Source organism: Anastrepha obliqua, chromosome 5 (assembly GCF_027943255.1).
Source record: "Anastrepha obliqua isolate idAnaObli1 chromosome 5, idAnaObli1_1.0, whole genome shotgun sequence".
NCBI lineage: Eukaryota > Metazoa > Arthropoda > Insecta > Diptera > Tephritidae > Anastrepha > Anastrepha obliqua.
Window position 1 is genome coordinate 90,020,348 of NC_072896.1, and position 21,579 is coordinate 90,041,926.

Here is a 21,579-nt window from a genome sequence, read left to right on the forward strand (position 1 = left end):
CTGTGAAACATTTCAGCCTAAGAATTATTATTATTCTTCTTCTTGATTCGTGCGATAACCTCTTACTCGACTTTCGCCGAGTTGAGCAAAGCGCGCCAGTCGTTTTTTTCCTTTTGCCAACCGGCGCCAGTTGGACACACAAAGCGAAGCGACTTGATCTTTGCAACGCAGAGGAGACCTTCCTCTTTCTTTGCTACCACCAGCTGGGACCACCAACTTCTTACCTGAAGAATACATATGAAAAAACGCTCGAAAAGTTAGCGCCACTTTCATTAAGAATTGAACAAAAATATGTGAGCAGTGCTTCCGAAAAATTGTTAGACGAGATGGTATTAAATTATTGGAAAGCATTGGTATAAGTTTACTGAAGTTGAGAACGATTTTAGTGGATAAAAAAATTATTTAATTTAAAAATTCATATTCTTCCAGTGTTACCTTTATCGTTATTGAAACTCCTGATCTTCACGCTGCTGTCGCTCAATGGGAAGTGTCGCCATCATTTTTTATTTTTTCTCTTTTTTTATAATTTTTTTTCTCTTTTACTACAGAGTTGCATATTTGTTATGTATAAAGTAAAACTGTAGGTCCCTCCATTTGTGGAATAACAGCAAGACGCACACCACAAATAGGAGGAGGAGCTTAGTGAAACACCTAGCAAAAGTGAACGTGCCAATTATTTTGTTATTTTTTATTTTTATAAGGTAAAACTAGAGTAGGCTTGCATTCTCTACTTTGATTTGCTTCAAATTTTTTTATTCATTTAATGTAATTATTTTTATTATTTTATTTTATTCATTTAATTTAATGAAACCAAACTTAAATCAAAGTGAAATTTCAAAATTTGTCTAACAAAAAGTAGCAAAAAGTTACCAGCTGCCTTGTGAGCTGCATTGGGCACAAAACAAAGCAAGAGGAAGATATTAATAAAAAAATTATAACAGGCATTCGAACACATAGAAAAAAATTTCAAAGCGTGAAAGAAAAACAAGAAGAAGAAGAAGAAAAACGACACAAAACTAGCCATAAATCTATTTAATGCATTGCCACTTTAATGTTCGCACTTCCTGTCAATGTTCGCTGTCCGCTACTCTGCTACGCGACAGAGGTTCGCACGTTTGCCTGTTCCTCTACTCATCACTCGCGCACTCCCCCACATCACAGCGTCTGCAGCGGGTTCGAAGCGGTGTCATTTAAGGCAGTAAAATCCAACGCAATTGCAACAGCTTAAAATATTAACTTGGCACTCGAGGCGGATGACAATTCCACAGCGTTCGCCGCCATACTGTCGTTGCCACACTGCACGTGCGTGCTTCCTTCCTTTTTAATAATTTTCAGTTGACGCTGAGCTTAAATTGTTTAGATAACGATGAAATTACGAGCGCATAAAGGCGAGCGCATAAAAAGTGAAAGCAGGCAGAAGCGTAAAATAAGTAAAAAAACAGAGAATTTCAAAAGTGGTAGAATAATAAAAGTAAGTGGAAAAATGAGAATGCAGCGTATGCTTGATGTCAATAGAAATCTTTTGAAGCAAAAATAAATATTAAAATAAAATAAAGCATTTTAAGTGGAGAATAAAAAATTCAAATAATGAATAAAGTGCAAACAAGCCAATGTATGCGCGTCACAAAGCACGCGTAGTCAATAATATCGCACGTGATCTGCAAATGTTGAAGTTCATGAGATATGGATAAACGAATGTTACGTATACGCCATGGGCAACATTAATAAGCATTTTCTCATTAACTCTACCGCATTTATAACGCTTAAAGGCTTGATGCAGCTCATATAAGGAATTTTTATACGCTTCTCATTGCAGTGGTGATGATTATAGTTTTATTGCTGTTGGTGTTTGCAATTTTTCCTGCTTTGCAACATGTGTCTCATGCAATAATCGTGGCCAGCACGCACAGCAATTATATGTATGTATGTATATAAGTATATTAAATAAATGCTGATAGTGTGTGAAGCTGCATGCGTATTGCAAATTGCGTGAGGCATCTTTTTCGATTGCGTCGTTCGGTCACTTCATAATACCGGATTCCTTTAGAAGCTTAAGGGGGCAGATACCTGTAAACGGCCATAATTTCTCTGATTTTCATTAAAATTATATTATTTAAAATGAAGAAGTCAATATATTTTTTTCAAATTGGCATACAGTTTATTTGTACATTAAAATAATATACATTTTTTTTTTTTTTTTAATAATTTAAAATGGCGGATGTACACTCAATTCTTCCAGGAAGGGCGCAGCGGTGCTTCTCAATTGTATTGTAGCATTGTAGCATCGGCGTCAGTGACCTGAAAACAAAAAACCAAACATTTTTTTGTTTATTAATGTCATAATTTCTACATATATAAATTTAAAAAAAAACGGGGAAAAAAATCGCAGAATAAAATGCTTAAAAAAATAAATTTTAGTCGAATTTTCGTACTATTTTTGCTTCGAAAAAATTATTTTTTCGAAAAATTTTTGAAAACTTGTAAATTCACATTGAAAGTAATATCATAAAAACGAGGTATGCAAAATTTCAGGGAGCTCCGTGAATAACTTTTCGAGTTATCGTGTACGCCAATTCGAAAAATATAGTTTTGAGACAAACGCGTCTTAACTTTAAATACAACGTAACTATACCTCTCCCAGCGCTCGAACGCAATGAATAGAGTCGTCACGGTTGACGATCTATAATATAAGAAATACTTAAATTTACGTTCTAAAAATTTTTTGACATATTCTTAAAGGATTATATTAACATTTTATGAAAAAAAAACAATTTTTTTTTCATAATTTTACAGGTATTTGCCCCCTTAAAATAAGAATCGTTTAATATCAATACTACCACCGTAGCCGAGTATTTTGCGCATAACCACCATTCAGTTGATTCAGTGTTCAATATCCGCTGTGGATCAGACATTTTTTTTTCTCTTCATTATTCCTTTGAGGAGCATAGGGTCTCTAAAAGACTTCTAGGCACGATGCATATTTTTCAAGTGTTCTTTGGCTTCTGCTTCCCCGGGAATTCCACTCGGGCGCCATTCTTGTGATGCTGTGACCCGGTTTTCTAAGAGCGTAGCTCCCACAACTCCATTTCCTGCGTGTTTGCTAGCGTAAGGTGGGCTCTTTCTTCGTTTGTCTCCAGGATCCCTCCTTACTTATTAGGTATGGCCAGAATTTTCTGCATATTACCCTCAAGCATTTGTTGGTGAAGCATTAAAGTTTCTGTGTGATCGTTTTCGCGGCAAGCCAGCGTTGAATATCCTAAGCTTAGTGTTTCTAGAAGTTTGCGGCTTTGCCCAAATTCTCTATAAGCGCCTGAATGCAGGCCTCGCCCTGCTCAATTTGTTGTTTACGTCTCCCCCTGCTTCGCCGTCTGCTTCTAATTATGAACACCACTTCTTTGCCATCTATAATTTCGTGGTTATTGTTGATGTGGTTGATGGTGTAGTTGTGAAAATAAAAAGAAAAATTAATAAAATTATCATAAATCGGTATAAAAATTAGTTATTCCGGCCTATCAGCCTTTGGCGAACAGTGGCAAGCCTACGAGTGAATTTCTGTCATGAAAAAAGTTCTTTTTATTATTATTTTGATTTAAAAAGTTCTCACGCTAAAAATTCTTCTAAATACATATTTTATACGGAATCTCAAAAAAATATTTTTTTGAAATTTTGTGATCAGACAAGCTGGTCTTTTGTGTTGCCCCTTAAAGCCTCAGATTATACTCTGCTACAAAGTTAAAGTCAAGGTCTTTGCAAAACGTTGGCATTGAGTCTGTATGTCTGCAATTCCCCAAAGGACCCAACTCACAATGGTATAAATGGCTTGACGATTAATAAAGTTTTCATATTCTTTTGTGACGAAAGTTTTTTCAAAAAAATCTTAAATAACATTTCAAAAATTTCAAAAAAAATATTAAATCTCGGTTTTTTTATACATTTGAAAGCATATAAAATTTATTATATAAAAAAGCGGGTGCATACAAAATGCAAATTTCAAAGGAACTCGCACAGAGAATAAAAATTAATATGCCATGAACTTTATGTACGTTTTAGTGTTAACAATTCTATGCTCATGCATATTTATGCACAAGTGTAGCCATATATGTATATGCATGTGCATATGTATGTGTGGATGCATATATTTATATTAGGGCGTGCCAACTTTTTTCGACATCGGCAGAGCCAGAGATTCAGGTTTAGCAGCTTCAGGTGCTGTATAGATTTCTCAGAAAGTCCACTAGAGTGCAGTTCTAAAGTCAATTTCGGGTGCCCACCTCCCCAATTGCAAAGAGCGTGTCTTTGACCAACGGGTGGTCGCCGTAGCCGAACGGGTTGGTGCTCGATTATCATTCCCAGAGTCCCCAGATTCGAAGCTCCGTAACTGAGATCAAACACCAAATGGTAGGAAAATTTTTTTCTAACAGCAGTCGCATCTCGGCAGGTAATGGTGCAAATGTCCGATTGTATTTCTGCCATGAAAAAGCTCCTTATAAAAACCATTCGTCGTTCAGAGTCGGCTTAAAACCTCCAATATCAAAACGCACGCTACAAATAGGAGGAGGAGACCGGCCAAATACCTTCAGAAGTACGTGACAGTTATTTATTTATTTTTGTCTTTGATCAAAACATAGGGTTTTCCAATAACAGGTGTTATTTTGAATACCCCAGAATTGTCCATTCTTCGTCGTTCTTTGGAATTAGGTATTCCACAAACGTTATTACACCGTATTTTGCATAAAGATTTGGGCCTTAAAATGCATGAAAATAATCCGGAATTCCATTGAAAAATCATCTTGAGTGATGAGGCCCATTTCCCTCTCGGTGGCTTCGTCAACAAGCAAAATTGTTGGATCTGGGGCTCAGAAAATCCAAGAGTTATTGTTGAAAAGCCTCTCTATCCTCAACGTGTGGCTGTTTGGTGCGGTTTATTGTCCGGCGGAGTCATTGGACCGTACTTTTTCGAAAATGAAGCTGGAGCAACAGCTACAGTGAATGGATTGCGAGAGATGATTAACGATGTTTTATGGCCGGAATTGGATGGTATTTATCTGAACAACGTTTATTTTCAACAAGGCGGCGCTACGTGTCACACTCTTATTGGAAAACCCTTTATTAAGAATATTATTTTTAGCGATTTTTTTCGTACGAAGAATTAATTGTTTATATCTGTTTTTTATTTAAAACTCAAAACTAAAAGCAATAATTTTTACAATTTTTTCATAAATTTATTTTTAATATTATTTTTCTAATCATAAATTTTTTCTTTAAATTACCAATACATTTACAACTAAGTTGGTTCAATATCCTTTGTATTTCTAAGGGAAGTATATTTTTTCTGCCTTAGACTCTCTCTCTCAATTGTCGTAACTCTCTAAATTTTGGTATTAATTAAAGATAGCTCCTTTTATAATTTGGTTGGTTGAAATTGTCTTTAAAGCTTTCCTCTAGTAGACTTTTTTTCCTAGAATTCTATAAAGAATCTGAATCTGCTAGGAGATGAAAAAAAATTGTTCCAGAAAAATCGTTCGATGTAAATCGGCCCACCCTAATGTACTTACACATACAAAGCTAAAAGCATTCAAATGCTTAAAATACTTACTTGAAAGGTTTCCATATATGTATTTATGTATGTGTGTATGTAACTAAACTCACTCGCCCACCATAGCTGACTCCCATGATTATTCGCTTGTTGCTTAAGTGTACACACATACACATACTTACATTTTTAGCATTCATGATTGCAGCATTTATACATACATACATAGTAACATTGTTATGCCAAAAAAACAAACCAAAAACAAATTATGCGCCACTCATTTTGCTGAATATTTGGCAAAGCGAATGTGCGAATGTACGAATATTCATAAGTGCAATAAATGGAACATTCCATACATGCAAACATATAAACGACTATGTATAAGTACGTGTGTACGATTATGTAAAAGTTGTGTGTGTGTGAGTGTGTAAAATGTATGTTTTGTTAAATTTTCAGCCGTATGCGCGCGGTTGTGCTAAGAAGCCGACAAATAATTATGGCATTAGATGGCATTTCAGAAAAATAGCACCCAAAGGACTTACAAAATTAAAGGGCTTACATTATTTTGCATGTATTTGTGTGGACACAGAAATTTGTGTGCATATTTGAGGTTTTCATTACATTTCAAATAAATGTACAAGTGTATGTATGTGTAAGTGGAATGTTTAAATATGTATAGTAAGCCGATCTCTTAATTACTTGCAAAGAAAGTTGTTTAATTTCTAGGAGTCCTATTGTTGGGAAGCTGTTGGTTACATAAATGTTTGTGCGTGTGAATTTTGGTTCGTAGCAAAATATACAGTAAAACCTTGGTATGAAAAATCGTGCTATAATGAAAAACCATTAGGTAATGTGCTAATGAGTCCTTTGAAAAAATTCGATTTTGCGCATAAATTTCAAACGAGAAAAGTGTTTGTGCAACGAATTTTAGTTTTATAACTTCTGCATAATTGATTACTGCACTATTATTTAAATAACGGTATACAAAACCCCAAAATTGTCAGGGTATCACAAGTTGGTGGGAGGGACTACTCCTCTGGTCTGGGTGGGACCAGTTTTGCTGAACTTATTTAATCTAATCTACATTCCTGTTATCAAAGTTGGTAATTTTGGACTAGCTTTGATCTGGGTGAGACCAGTGTTGGTCAACCTAGTTATTCCTGTTATCAAAACTGGTAAAACTGGTACTTAGGGACAAGGACTGGCCAACTTAGTTAATCTAATAAACAATCTGTTAACGAAAGTTGTCAATTAAGGACTAGTTCTGGTCTTGTTGGGACAGTGTTGGTCAACTTAGATAATCTAATCTACAGTCCGGTTATCAAAAGTTGGTAATTAGGGACTAGTCGTGGTCTGTGTGGGACTAGTTCTGGTATGGGTGGGACCAGTGTTGGTCAACCTAGTTATTTTAATCTACAGTCCTGTTATCAAAAGTTAGTACAATTCTCACTCATGGAATAAGTTTGTCTACAAGCCAATTAGAAGAAAATCTCTGGAATTTCCGCTAGATGGCGCTGTGGTCAAAATATCTCGAAAAATCTTATTTTTGATCCGATTAAGCTCAAATTCGAAACATATGTATATTAACTAAACGAATGGAAATAATTTGTTCCCAGGGAGATATTAACATTATTTCTGATAGTAAAACTGCAATCAAAGCACTGACGGCCCTATGGTGCAGGTCCGAACTGGTCAACTGCTGTAAGGAGGAAATCAAATCTCTTGGGTGTGCAGGTAGGTAACATTTCTCTGCTCTGAGTTCCAGGACATAAGAACATAGAGGGAAATGAAATTGCTGATGGGCTTACCAAGAAGGGGTCAACTGAATTGCTTTCAGAAGTCCCCTACCTGGTCATCGGGATCCCTCTGACTGTTGTTAAAAGGGATATTGCTTCATTTCTTCAGGTGCTATTTCGAAAACCTTCTAGGCGCAGTATAATAGACGGAGGGCGCAGAAAGTTCTGAGGTTTGGCAGCTAGACAATTAAGGTCACTGAGTGTTGCTTTCTTCGATAGCCTGTGGCAGTACGTCAACCTAAATGCCATCAATCTTCGCCATTACATCAACAGCTCTGGCTGGCTGTAGATATCTGCCCTTGGGAGATCTCAAAATAGTATCAAAACGGGGTTTTATTACTACTTGGCGAGTGCCAGACTGATACATCAACCATTTCGCCTATCTACCTACCTAATATTGCATGCTGTTACAGCAACAACTCTGTCGAATTAAAAAATATGTTTTCTTAACGAAGCTATGACTAAAATACTTCAATTTACTTTTCCATTAACTTCATATCAGATTGAGCTGCAACGAAATGTGGCCAGTCTGTAAAAATAAAGAAATGTTATTATAAATTTACTTAAAATTTCTCTAGATTTGGTTATATGGATTTGTTCATTATTTTCAACTCCCTTATATCGAGGTTTGACGGCATGCACCTTTAAACACAAACATACTTAGGTTTGAGCTATTTGAGTTTAATTATGAGACTATGCGACTAGTCTCCTTAATTTAGTGCTTTTTCATTCCTTAGCTGCTCAGCTCGCATTTGAACCACTAGGGCAACCATTTCCATTATTTCGCATAATTAAAAGTTTAGGAAAATAAAATCCAATTTATTGTGGGGCAAACATGAATTGCTTAGATTCATAAATAAAACTTAAATTGCTATAACAAAGTTTTTTCCTGTAAGCGCATTTCTATCATAATTCACTACATTTTTTAGGGTTACTTCGCAAATGACAGAAGCCGTTGGCTAGAGAGAATGGAAGCTGGAGTCCTATCAAGGTTGTCTACACAATACTGCATATATAACACAGGCCGACAAAATTTAATCAACATTCAGACCCAGAAACCAGACTATATATTTCCGAAGGTTTATGATGCGCTGAATCCAAATCTGGCCTCAGAATTGCTCTATCAGCTCTGGTTTTCGAGATATCCTAACCTAAAAGTGCAAAAAACCCCATTTTTGCCCATATTTGAGGTTATGTAGCCTTGCAGATGTTTTCTTTCACCAAAATTAAAGGATGGCATCTTTAAATACAATCCTTCTTTTTTCAAATGGCGTTTTGTTTGCTCAAATATCATTTTTTTCGCAGAGATATCGCATTTTAGGTTAGGATATCTCGAAAACCAGAGCTGATAGAGCAATTCTGAGGCCAGATTTGGATTCAGCGCATCATAAACCTTCGGAAATATATAGTCTGGTTTCTGGGTCTGAATGTTGGTTAAATTTTGTCGGCCTAGTTCCATTAAACACGAAAGATACGATTATCGTAAAAACTCAAACTAATAAATTAATTTTAGTTATCAATCCGAATTTTGCATGGACAGAGAAGCAGATATTAGTTTAAATTATTTCGGATACTTTTCTCTGCCTCGAGCCTCGCACTAACTTCTTGTTTGGATGTTGCTTCCGCAGAGATGAAAGATCCAAGATATTTAAACGACGACACCCGCTCAAAAGTGGAACTGACGATCAGCATGACAGATTTTCATTTACATTGTTTTTAGTAGAATAAAAAATTCGGCCTCCCAAAGAAAAACAGAATAATACTTCAAGCAAATGTCTCTCAAGGCTAAAAAGCCAATGATTTCTTCAGCTTGAATTTTTATTTTATTTTAAAGCAGCTATGCATATCTGATATCCTACAACATTATCCTGCTGCTATAAAATATCATTTTCTTAGCTGAATTTTTTTGCAAAAAAAAAACTAAAAATTATAATTTGTCTTTAAAAAATTTCGCCATTCCGACCTCAGTGCAACTAGCCAATTTAAAATAATAGTCCAATGTATGCTATTATCCAGTAGTTAACATTGAGAAAGTCTCTTAAGAAAACTGGTCCCAGGCCCATTCTTTGATTGGCCTTTCATTGGCAGTAGAGTGTGGCAGTCTTCCCAAGCGAAAAATAAAAGCACAAAACTCCCATTTCGGCTTATAGCAGCAATGGTAAATGAAGAAAGTTGCTGATTTGAATATTTACTTTTTTTTTTAGTTAAATTTAATGGATTCGTAAGCGTTTGATAAACACCAATCGAAAGCTTTGTAGTAGAAAGAAATATGCAAATTTGGTAATTGCCTCAGTCAAAGCTATAGGCAGGTCAAATTATATAGCAAAATTTTTTATTTTTACAATAAATTTTGTGTTCGTCTGTATGCAGCCCAATTTGTTGCAGGTTTTATAATTACATATAGGGTTTTTCAATAGGTGCGCTTCAACTTTTTTCCGATAGGGAGGGCGAACGACGCAATATTTTTTATTTTTCGCTTGTCATTTGTAAACTTCATTAGTATACATTTCATCATGGAACGCTACACACTTGAGCAACGATTGCAAATCGTGCAAATTTTTTATGAAAATAATCGTTCTGTTGCTGCTACTTTAAGAGCATTACGGCCATTTTACGGTCCATTTAACAAGCCGTCCCATTTTGGGGTTATGTGGAGTCATTGGTCTACAGTAATAAGCCGGCGACGATTTGTGAGCTCAGCGCCAATATTGAACGCGAAATTGCTGGAATTTCGGGCGATTTATGCAAAAGAGTGGTCGAAAATTGAGTTCAACGATTGGACTTCATAAAACGTGCACGCGGTGGTCATGCAAAAGAAATCGAATTTCATACTTAAATGTATATGTTCAAACTCGATAATAAAAAAAAATTAGTTAAAAAAGTCAAACCGTTTGTGTTTTATTCAAAAAAGTTCAAAAGTTGAAGCGCTCTTACTGAAAACCCCTATACAATACATATAATATAAGGTGGTGCAAAATTAATAATTTAAAATTATTTTCTAAATAAACAAAAATGATTTTAATGAACGATGGAAATCTTTATTTTGACCTTACGCGCTTCATTGCTTGTCGGTTTGATTGCTGCAACTGCCCAGTTCAAGTTCCCATTATGAATGGGACATATATTGGAATATATAGCATATATATTGGGACATGATAGCATTTTTGGGCAGTTAACACCGTATTTCTCTGAACTTGGGGCAGATCTCTCTATGCGTGCACTGGAGTTTGAGGGTTGTGCCATGACAATCAGTCCAAGTACGCAGAATTCGAACGAGGAAAAAATCTGAAGCGAAGCGAAGTAGATATTAAAATTTTTTCCGATAGCCAAGCCGCGATCAAGGTAATATTTCTCTGATCTGGGTTTCAGGACATCGGAATATAAAGAGAGAAATGAAATTACTGATGAGCTTTTCAGGTAGGGAACTGAATTGGTCTCAGAGACCTACTACCCGGTCATCGGCATCCCCCAGGCTGTTGTTAAAGGGGAATTGCACAACTTATTTCTTAGAAAAGCGCAGAACAGATGGAGCTCTATATTTTCGGGTGCTATTTCGAGAACCTTTTGACACCAGTGCAATAGACGCATGACGCAGAAAGTTCAATTTCCAAACTCCTATCTGTGTATTTGCGCCACCTTGTATATGAATATATAACTCATTTTAATATTATTCCACATCCTCTTGGTTATTGTTGCTAATTTATTTATTTTATTATTTCTTATTCTTCGTAACCTTTATTGCTGTTTCAGCCTTTTATTGCTGCCGCCTGAAGCTCACGCCAGCAAAAGGTCTCTAAACATCACTTCAGCAAAAAATCCTTAAAGCTTAAATTCATTTAGATTGTCGATGACTGCCATGCTTAAAACCTTTGACGACCCCTGTTGCTTCGATTTCGCTTTTGCTTGTTGCAAATTAACTCAATTTTATTTTTTTTTTACTACTACTTTTTTGCCACTTCTGTCAGTACAGTTACTAATCGTATGACAGACGGTGCTGCAATCCGCTGGTTCATTTAATGTTGGCGCAAGTTGTCAGCATTGACCCAGAAATCAGACAACCGTCACGTTTCCTGCCTTCCAAGCAACAGAAATATTCTGTTGCTGCTCTCTTTCTAACCTTCAGCAACATTAGAGTCAAAAGCTGTCCCTGCAGCGTATTTTAGTAGGCCACTCACTCTTGTTGTCAACACATTTGGAACTCTTACACAGCCACGCAAATAATCCACCAAGTTTTTAGAAATGTGCGTGTAAACGCATGAAAGCCCCCAGCAGGGAATTTCACTAGTAATGAATTGGTGCGCTTCTACTGGGTTGAAAAATACGACTCAATCGGTTTCCTTTCATTGCCATTTCGTTTATAAGAAAATAGTGAATTTTATATGGTAATGTCAAATCTATTTAAGCAGTGCCAATACTCCCACGCTGCCAAATTTTTTCGATATTTGGAAGGTAATACTAAATTCCACAGACGAGGTGTATGCAATACGCTCTGTACATCTCTATACGGCGCTTTGTTAGATTAGAAAAATTGGAATATAGTTAATAGAAATAAAACTGTCATCAATCTACTTATAGATTACGTTAAGACCACTGAACGACCCGGATTTATATCCGGCCAAGGACGGTCACTCCAGCAGCATTCCCCGTATATTCATGAAAAATCTTTATGCTGCTGCAATAACGATGGCCGTGATGTGTTTTTTTTTTTTTCATAAGCATTGTAGCGCTTCAAGTTGCCTTCCTACTCTCAAGTGTCCATCTGAAACCAGGCTGTGCCTGTTTATTTCCATCACCTCTCGCCGTGGGACTACCATCAAGTATTACTTCGCGGAGAGGAAAGGCGATTAGCCGCCGCTGTTGTGTGGCAGTCTTTCCTAACGCCTCGTCTCTTTCATAATCTCAGCCACTAGGACGCACGCCGCATTTCACTTTTCCTTCGACCACAAAGATACACGAATGTTTCCGGCGTAAGAGATTCTTCAAATATTGTGTGAAGTTTTTCTTTTGCAGAACGGAAGTGCGAGCATGTGAAGAGAAGGTAGTGTACGTCCGTGATATGTGATTGTGAGAGAATGTCGATTTTTTTGCGCTCTAAAGACAAGTGTTGCTACTCGTGACACGAGGGAAGCAGTTTACAATAGCGTTACAGCACGGGTTGGGCTTTACCTACCTCAGCAATCTCCTCCATTCAACACGATCCAGCGCTAGAGATTTCCAATTGTTTAGGCCTAATTTTTTTCAGGTCCTCGCTAAAGTTATCAGCCAAGTTGTTTTTCGGCTGTCACGGGGTTCTAAGCTTAAAGAATTGAAGTCCGGCAGAAGTTTTTGTGTCCTGCCGTCACCCTTACGGATGTTGTGGCTTGCCCATCTGATGCGTTGCTAGTTGGTTGGTTAAAGTGGTGATTCATTCAGAATCCAACTAGCGCTTCCGCATCATTTTGTTGCCACATCCTCGCTACCAACATTTTTAATAGTTAATTATAGCCTCACTATATCCAATCTGTGCGAGTTGAGAACCTTATTAGGTTGTTGACGTGTAAGCCAGACAGTTGTTCGAGATTCTCGAACAGTGGCTTGTGCAGGATTGGCATTCTCTCCTTCCATAAAGCAGGGCATGTGCAGAGGAAATGGAATGCTTGTTCACAACGGTGACTGTGTGTTGTGATGGATGTCCATTTTGGCTTGCGTTGCGACTTGATAAATCTTAGAATATCTTCGCCATTGCAGTGACTTAGCAGCTGCTTATTGTGCCTGATTCTGTACTCGTCACCTTCTACGTGTATTGGGCCAAATACTTTACGCTATACTTAGGCGTCACCTCATCTGCAATATTTATGCTCCAAATTTTTGCGCCATAGGTCAACACGGGTCGAATGGTAAGCATTATCGAAACGCAAACTTGATTCACCGGTTCAGATTTACCCCGCAAAGTATCTTCACTCTCATATGCAGGTGCTTGTGTGGTTGTGTGCGTATTTCGCAGCCCTCACTGCGTTATTTTCATTTGATTGCCCCTTGTCCGCTCTCTCTTTGCATGCCAGCATTCAATATTGCTCCTGCTAACCTAACATACGTTCCTTCACATCAGCAGCTACATTAAAAACGGCATAATACCGTTTGTGTCCCTTGTTTGTCCCTACTCTCATCTTCTTATTGAATTTTCTTGCTTGCTCGCTCGCTTTAATGGCCTTTCGCGTCATCTCGAAGGCATCATCATCTCTGCGCATTTACTCGTACATTGGCTCGACCTTGCCGTTTCTCGCTCATCTGCATGAGGACGTGCCTCAGTTAGTTGTATACTAATTTCACTAAAGTTTCAACGTTCATTCGCTTTTGTCATCATTTTTATATCATTTTCGTTTTTTATAATTTTTTTGCCCTTGTCTTTGCTTCCTGCTGTTTGCTGCTTGCTGCCTATAGTCAAGCAAACAATGCATGAATTCGTCTCTTATCCTTTTCACAGTTATCTTTACTTCTCGTTCGTAATTGTTGTTGCCGTCATTTTTATTACGAGCTCAATCACATCCCAGCAGCAAATCGTAATAGCTGGTGGTAGCAGGGTTTTCATTAAAGGCATACAAATGTTTGTATTGAAATAAATAGCTGATGGGCTATGCGCCTATTGTGGATGAATTTAAAATTGAATTAGATATTCACTACTGCATGCTAACCAGGCAACGCAGCTCAAAATGAGCCATGTCATTATTGTGGTGTATTCTGTGTAAGGACTTTGACCAAGACTAAATCATTTAATTGTGGCCCTATGTTCCACAATAGAACTCTAGGAACTTATCATGCTAATGAATTTTTTTAACTCAAGAACGGAAGCCTCTTAATTATTTAATTTGTTTGTTAACAACTAAAAGAAAAAATATTCTGCTTAAAAAAGAAACAATTTCCTTGGTACTTGCCCTAAAAACCATTACAAACCCATCTAATTCTTCAATAATTAAGTCCTTTGCCACTGGGTTAGTGTGCATAGTACATATTTGTAAGTGTTGGTGTGTTACGCTATGTATCTGTGTATGTGCGTGTCAGCATTATTGCCTTTGTCATCATCAAAGTGTGTTATTGTTTTTTTAAGCACTGCCAGCACAAAGCGTCTGTGACTAAAAGTCCCGCATTTAAAAGCCAACACGGACGTAGCAGAAGAAAGGAAGTTTACATATATCAAGTAAATATGTAGGTACAGAAAGCACAACAACAACGTGCCTTGCTCGCTCCTCAATATCGAGCACTGGTTATAAGTATCCTCGACGTTGCTAGCAATACATCACTGTACTCTCCACTCCCCTTACTATCAATATGTCGCCTTATCTTTCCCCAACTTTCAGCCTTCAGCCGTTCGACATTATTTCTATAGCATTTACTCATCAAACTGCGCTGCATTATCTTCCATTACCATTATTGCGCAATATTCGCCACTTTGTGCAAGTATTTTTCCAACAACTTCACAGTACATTTTCTTCAGCCTTTACCGACTATCTACCCTTCAGGATTGGCACTTTTTTTTGCATAATTTTCATTTTCCTTATGGAAATTGTCGCAGTTAATGCTGGTACTTGGCCATAGATGAGTGCATATGTATGTATGTGTATATGGCATAACAACTAGTGGTCAGTTGGTCAGGCCCGGCCTCTAATTCGGATATGATAGCTGAATAAGTACAGGAAAATTGTTTTTAGCGTCGATCATTTACAGCCTTTTAAAATAAACTAAATAAAAATTCTTACAGTACATACATATCGCTCAGATACGATAAATGTCATATTCCAAAACAAAACTTATTTGAGATAAGTATGCAGGAATGACCGCAATCGCCACAAATTGATGGGTCATCTATTAATGAAAATGTATCTCTACTTTTACTTAGAAAGGCATAATAAATTTAAAACTTTGGAGCAGTTTTTCTCAACATTTTGATGTTTTTGAGTGGACACTGTTGAAATAAATGAACGATATGAAAATGGTTATGTTATGTTATGTTATGTTATGTTATGTTATGTTATGTTATGTTATTTATGTTATGTTATGTTATGTTATGTTATGTTATGTTATGTTATGTTATGTTATGTTATGTTATGTTATGTTATGTTATGTTATGTTATGTTATGTTATGTTATGTTATGTTATGTTATGTTATGTTATGTTATGTTATGTTATGTTATGTTATGTTATGTTATGTTATGTTATGTTATGTTATGTTATGTTATGTTATGTTATGTTATGTTATGTTATGTTATGTTATGTTATGTTATGTTATGTTATGTTATGTTATGTTATGTTATGTTATGTTATGTTATGTTATGTTATGTTATGTTATGTTATGTTATGTTATGTTATGTTATGTTATGTTATGTTATGTTATGTTATGTTATGTTATGTTATGTTATGTTATGTTATGTTATGTTATGTTATGTTATGTTATGTTATGTTATGTTATGTTATGTTATGTTATGTTATGTTATGTTATGTTATGTTATGTTATGTTATGTTATGTTATGTTATGTTATGTTATGTTATGTTATGTTATGTTGTGTTGTGTTGTGTTATGTTATGTTATGTTATGTTATGTTATGTTATGTTATGTTATGTTATGTTATGTTATGTTATGTTATGTTATGTTATGTTATGTTGTGTTGTGTTGTGTTATGTTATGTTATGTTATGTTATGTTATGTTATGTTATGTTATGTTATGTTATGTTATGTTATGTTATGTTATGTTATGTTATGTTATGTTATGTTATGTTATGTTATGTTATGTTATGTTATGTTATGTTATGTTATGTTATGTTATGTTATGTTATGTTATATTATGTTATGTTATGTTATGTTATGTCGTTTTACGGTTTGTCCAAAACTCTCGATGGCTCAATCTGGAAAGAGAAATGTACCCCAGCCCCTGCGACTCACAAAGGGTCCATTCTTCCAAAATTCTTAAGGCGATGTAGGAGGCTTTCAACTTCAAGCACAAAGCTGTTACTATTATTTAAATATAAAATGTGAAATCTGAACAAAATCAGCAAAGGTTGTTAAATAGTATACTTTAACCACACTTTTTCGTTCTCAATCATTTACAACAACCATTTGAGCTTTTATGTTTCCCATACAGTAAAGCAGAAATATGCTAAATGTCATTCAAATAAAATAATGGTTATTGCGCTAATTTCTTCTTTTGCATTAATAGTCAAATTCGTAAAAATTCACGAAAATCGAATAAAGCTCTCGAAAGGGTTCTCTATCTCTTAAGGTTCCCTAACCCTTCTCTGCGTCCATTAATATATGTTTGGTTTTTCTATCGTATGTATGTTTATCATACTTATCCTTTAGTTAACAAAATTTCATTAAAATTTGCCTATAACTTCTTCCAATGCCTAGTTTTCACAACGACAAAAATTCGTTTTGATTTGCCGCCATGTAACTAAATATATTTACATGCATATAGGAAATCAATAATTTGGGCAATGCTCATTCCATTTCCGTCCATTCTTTAATAGAACATTCACCCTTTTTATTTACATACCTAAAAATACACAAAGATTTCCTTCCCTATTCATATTAACGGCGCCGAATTATGAAATTCGCAAAAAATAAATCCAAGGCGTTATTCACTCACTGTTATTCGAAAAACAACAATCAATAAGCACTCAGCTGTTTCGCACACAAACACTTGCTCATTTGTTGTTCACTCGCACTCAAATAAATAAACATTTGCGCCGGCGTCCAACTTTGCCGGCATTCAACAGCTGGCAATCCAATAGAAATCTACTTAGCCGTTGTTTATGCGCGCCTACTCAGCTGGATTCACCTTGGTATGGAAAATATGTACTTGCCTCGAAGAAACTCGAACCTATCGCATGAGCCAAGATTTGGGCCAAAGAAATTTTCATTACGTACTAGTGAAGAAGTGAAGAAAATCATTTAATTGCGCTTATTTAAGACGAAGCAAACGTGTGGATAAAGCTTTTTTTTTAAAGAGCTTTGTCGAAATTAATCAAGTTGCAGCAAATTTTTATTTTCATCCTGATTGTTTGTGCAGAAATCGTACTAATTACTGCGTTATTCCTGTTTTTATTATTTGCAGTTGCAGAACAGCAGCAAAAGGTATTCGGCTCCGCATTGATTGGCGTATGTCCGACAATAAGCTTGGCTAAAAACGCCAAGTTATGGAACTGCCCTCGATGGTTCAACGCTCCGGCGACACGCTTATAGTACGCAGCGTTGTCAGTGGCAATCAATTATATTTGGATCAGGGTGCCGCTTCCACGAACAACAATATCAACAGCAACAAACATAGCAGCCCTTCGCCGCTGCAGCAACAGCAGTCGATTGGCACCACTAACTTATCAAATAGTGCGCTGGAACAATTGGAACGTTACCGTGCCGCAGCCGCACAATATCACCTTCAACAACAGCAGCAGCAGCAACATCAAAATGCCACACAACAGCAACAAAGTGCAGCAGTCGCGGCTGCAACTGCTTCAGCGGTAGCGCAACAGCAGGCCATGGAGCTGAAGGACGAGGGTCTGCCGCAATGTAAAATCAAGCGCAATTACAGCTGCAGCTACTGCACCTATTTCACACAGAATCCGCGTTATCATTTGACGCATCTGCGAGATGTGCATGGCGAAAAAATTGTCATCAATAAATGCAAGCTGTGTCTGTATGCTTCACGACACTTCCAAAAGTTGGTGCGTCACATGAAAATGGTGCACGGCTGCACCGATGGTGTGGCCGGTGGGCATGGGCAGCCGCGTGGTAAACGAGGTATGAGTCGGGAGGCACGCAAACGGAAGCTGGAGCAAAGCGTCGGCTTGGGCAGCGCACAGGGTGAGATCAGCGGAGGTGGTGGCGGTGGCAATGTCGGTATGGGCGATGCCGTTTCGAAGATGCCAACTTATGAGCAGGTGAGTTGAGAGAAAAATTTTGTATGACATTTAAAATAACGATAACTTGAAGTGAAGTGAAAAAGTTTATATCGAATTGTTGGAGGTGGGAAGGGTACTCGATAGAGTGGCAAATTAGCAAAAGTCGAATAATCATAACTTCTGGAAGTTATAAAAAGCTTAAAAAGAAATTTTTTTTATATTTTATATAGAATATATCGCACCCTAAATACAAAAAGGTCACAACTCTAAATACTAAGATTTTCAGGAGAGACGAAGAACGTTTTATGTAAAAATTATTGTAATATTTAAAGAAAATATTGTTCCATCATGAAAATATACAACATTGAAGAAGGTTCTACTATATTTTTTTCAATTTTATATTATGTTTGCGAAAATAAAACAAAATTTTGATTTATGACTCTTTAACTGAAATTTTTTCGATTAACTAGTGAGATATTATCTTAAGTTGTGCCTTTTTAACTGATAAAATGTTGTAATTTTATAAGTTTCCTAATCTAATTGAACTCACTTTTCACAACTAAAGAGGCACAATGCAAAATAATATACCACGAAATTTATCACTTTTTACAGTTATAGAGGCAGAACTCAAAATAAAACTCTTTATGTGTAATAAAAGTAATCAGCTGCTCTTGAGCCCATTAACGCAACTCAAAATAATTCTCTTTAGTTGATCGTGCAACACACTTAACATAAAAATAGACATAACTGTATTTTTCCAGTTAAAGAAGATAGTTATGTGAACGAAATATTTGCAGCAGTTAGAAACGTGTACTCTGAATTAATTTATGCAAAAAACTCAGTTTTGGAAAATTTTGAGTTGTGACCCTTTTGTATTTAGGGTGCGATATATATGATTAACCCATATTTAATAAAGCAGACAAAAATAAAACTATTTGAAATACCGAAATATAATTTTTATGTTGCACAATCCTCAATATTTGAATGAATAATCAACGAAATGAAAAACTATTTCCATTGAAACCGTATTTACAATGTCTATTTTAAGTTCATAACGCTTAAATCTTCCTCGATAAATCATATTTTTAACAATGTGTATATTACTTTATTTTAGAAAAAATTAAATATTTTTTGAATTTTTTTATATTTGCAAATAGGAAATTAATTTATGTATACACATTTTTATATGAAACGCAATCGATATTTTTCAATACAAATAAATAACACTTTCCCATCAGGTCAAACGCGAGCTAGAACTACAGCGCGAATCGCTCTTCGCCGTTGTCTATGAGCGTGAATTACAGGCGCAACGGGAACGCGATCTAGAAGCCCGCCAGCAAGCACAGAACGTCTACGAACAAGAAATTCAAGCAGCGACCGCAGCTGCTGCTGCCGCGGCAGCATCTGAAACACAACGCCATCAATCGCCGATCAATGCAACTACCAACAACAACGCTAGTGCCTCGTCAAACAGCGCTGGCACCACCAGCAGTCATACGGCTTTCCAATTGCCACCCGCACATCAGCAGCCGCTTACCACACATACCCGCAGCGTTGAGCTTTCACCATCACCCACCGATTCGGTGTCGTCTGTGCATGGCGCTGAAGCTGCCACTACGGCTGCTTTGCACTCTAGCGGCGTTTCGCTAACCTATGTTGGAGATGAGCCCACGCAGAATAGACTGCTTAAGTGCAGCCTTTGCGATTTCACCACACTCTTCCGCGCTCAATTGGTCGACCATGAATTGGACGAACATTGCAAGACAAAATTCTTCCGCTGTGAAAAGTGTTCATATGTGACACACATTAAAGCGCGCTTCAGCAAACACGTCAAGTATCACTCCATGCCTATGATCAAATGTGTCACTTGTGATTTTCGTACACCTTATAAATGGAATCTCGATCGTCACATGAAAAATCATGGTGGTGCAGGTCCATTCAAATGTGCCGCCTGTGATTTCACAGCCGACATCAAACAATCGCTCACAGTGCACGAAATGAATCACCATGTGCCGCCGGTGGGACATGCGGCGGGTATGTCGCTGGCACGACGACGCAACAAGGTGGGTGGTACTGATTTGTGCGAAGATTTTCTGAGCGATTCTGCAGATTTATTGGAAGATCATTTCAATAATAACAATCTCGATGAGTATGATGAAGCATTAATGACGGCGGAGCCTTATAGCAAACGTGGCAAATACGACGACGATGAACCGACCGATTTGTCAGCGAAAGGAGGCTCTTCGGACACATCGTCGGTGCATAATCACAGCGTTAATGTATCACAAACGCCAAAGGCAAAGCGGCCCATACCGAATCTCATTCCGATACCGAAAAATACCGTACCAAGGTGAGCATGCGAATTAGTGATATATAAATCTCCTAAAATTTAAAGAATAATTACTAATAATTTTTTACTTTTAAAATATTACGCTTATCCCTACACCTTACAGCATTATGAATCTTTCCAAAGAGTTCGCTTCGCGCAGCTCCCTCACAGATATCGCTTCCATGTTTTTCAATGACAAGCAAATTTCTGAGATGTTGCAGCCTCTCGAGAAGGCAGACGCCGCCCAACTATCACCCACGCCCACCGTTGCGTCCACCTCGAGTCACGCCTCGCGTAGTTTGCTGCAAAAGAAACCCACACCGGGTGGCAGTTTCTTCGACAAATTGAAATCCTCTGCCTTGGCGGGCCCAAGCGAGAATCTCATCTGTCCTTGCGGTCATATGGCTAAGTGCCTATCGGAGTCGATAATCCACCGCAAAACATGCAATTTCGCAGCTATCGCCGAAGATGATGTTGAGGAAGAGCAAGACGATGCAGACGATCGCTTAGAAATCGATTTTGCCGAAGACGACGATCGACAGTCGCATTCAGCACTGAATCTAAGTGTTACTGGTTCTACGCGTTGTCAGCATTGTCGCCATCGTTGCAAATCGTCAGCAGATCTTTTGAATCACCTCAAACAGTGCACCGAAGCAAGTCGCTGTGGCAATGACTCGTACGATTCGCTCTCTGGTGATAGTAGCGCTGGCCGTGCTGGTGGCGCTGACTCCACTAACGACCAACATCCTATGGAAAATCGAGTATTTATTTGGAATAAAATGCCAGGCGGTGAAGCGGGACGACGCGAAGGCAGTCAGTGCTCGGAAATCCGCGGGCAAACAAACAATACCGCTGAATCATCGGGAAGTAGCGGGAATGGCGCAAGCAGCGCGACTTGTGAAGAAAACAGTTACTATGGCGTTGAAACGGCACCAGGTTATGGTGAGGTGAGTTGAAGGCAACATTTTCTAATCTTAGAATTTCACCACGTCTCTCAACCGCGCTTAGCAGCCAGCTTGAGAGTTGAGTATAAATGAAATTTGAAACTTTCA

At 37.3% G+C, this 21,579-nt stretch overlaps 1 protein-coding gene across 8 annotated transcripts in view; it reads left to right on the forward strand.

Moving 5' to 3' along the window:
• The window catches only part of LOC129249198 (uncharacterized), a 158,762-nt gene that overhangs the window by 122,916 nt on the left and 14,267 nt on the right, over positions 1–21,579 (forward strand). For 5 of the 8 annotated variants that reach the window (XM_054888872.1, XM_054888878.1, XM_054888879.1 and 2 more), the window contains 3 exons: positions 17,415–18,237; positions 19,437–20,548; positions 20,652–21,474. In XM_054888872.1, the coding sequence (XP_054744847.1) occupies positions 17,497–18,237; positions 19,437–20,548; positions 20,652–21,474 (2,676 nt within the window). In that variant the 5' untranslated portion in view covers positions 17,415–17,496. The other 3 variants (XM_054888876.1, XM_054888875.1, XM_054888874.1) reach the window with 3 other exon arrangements.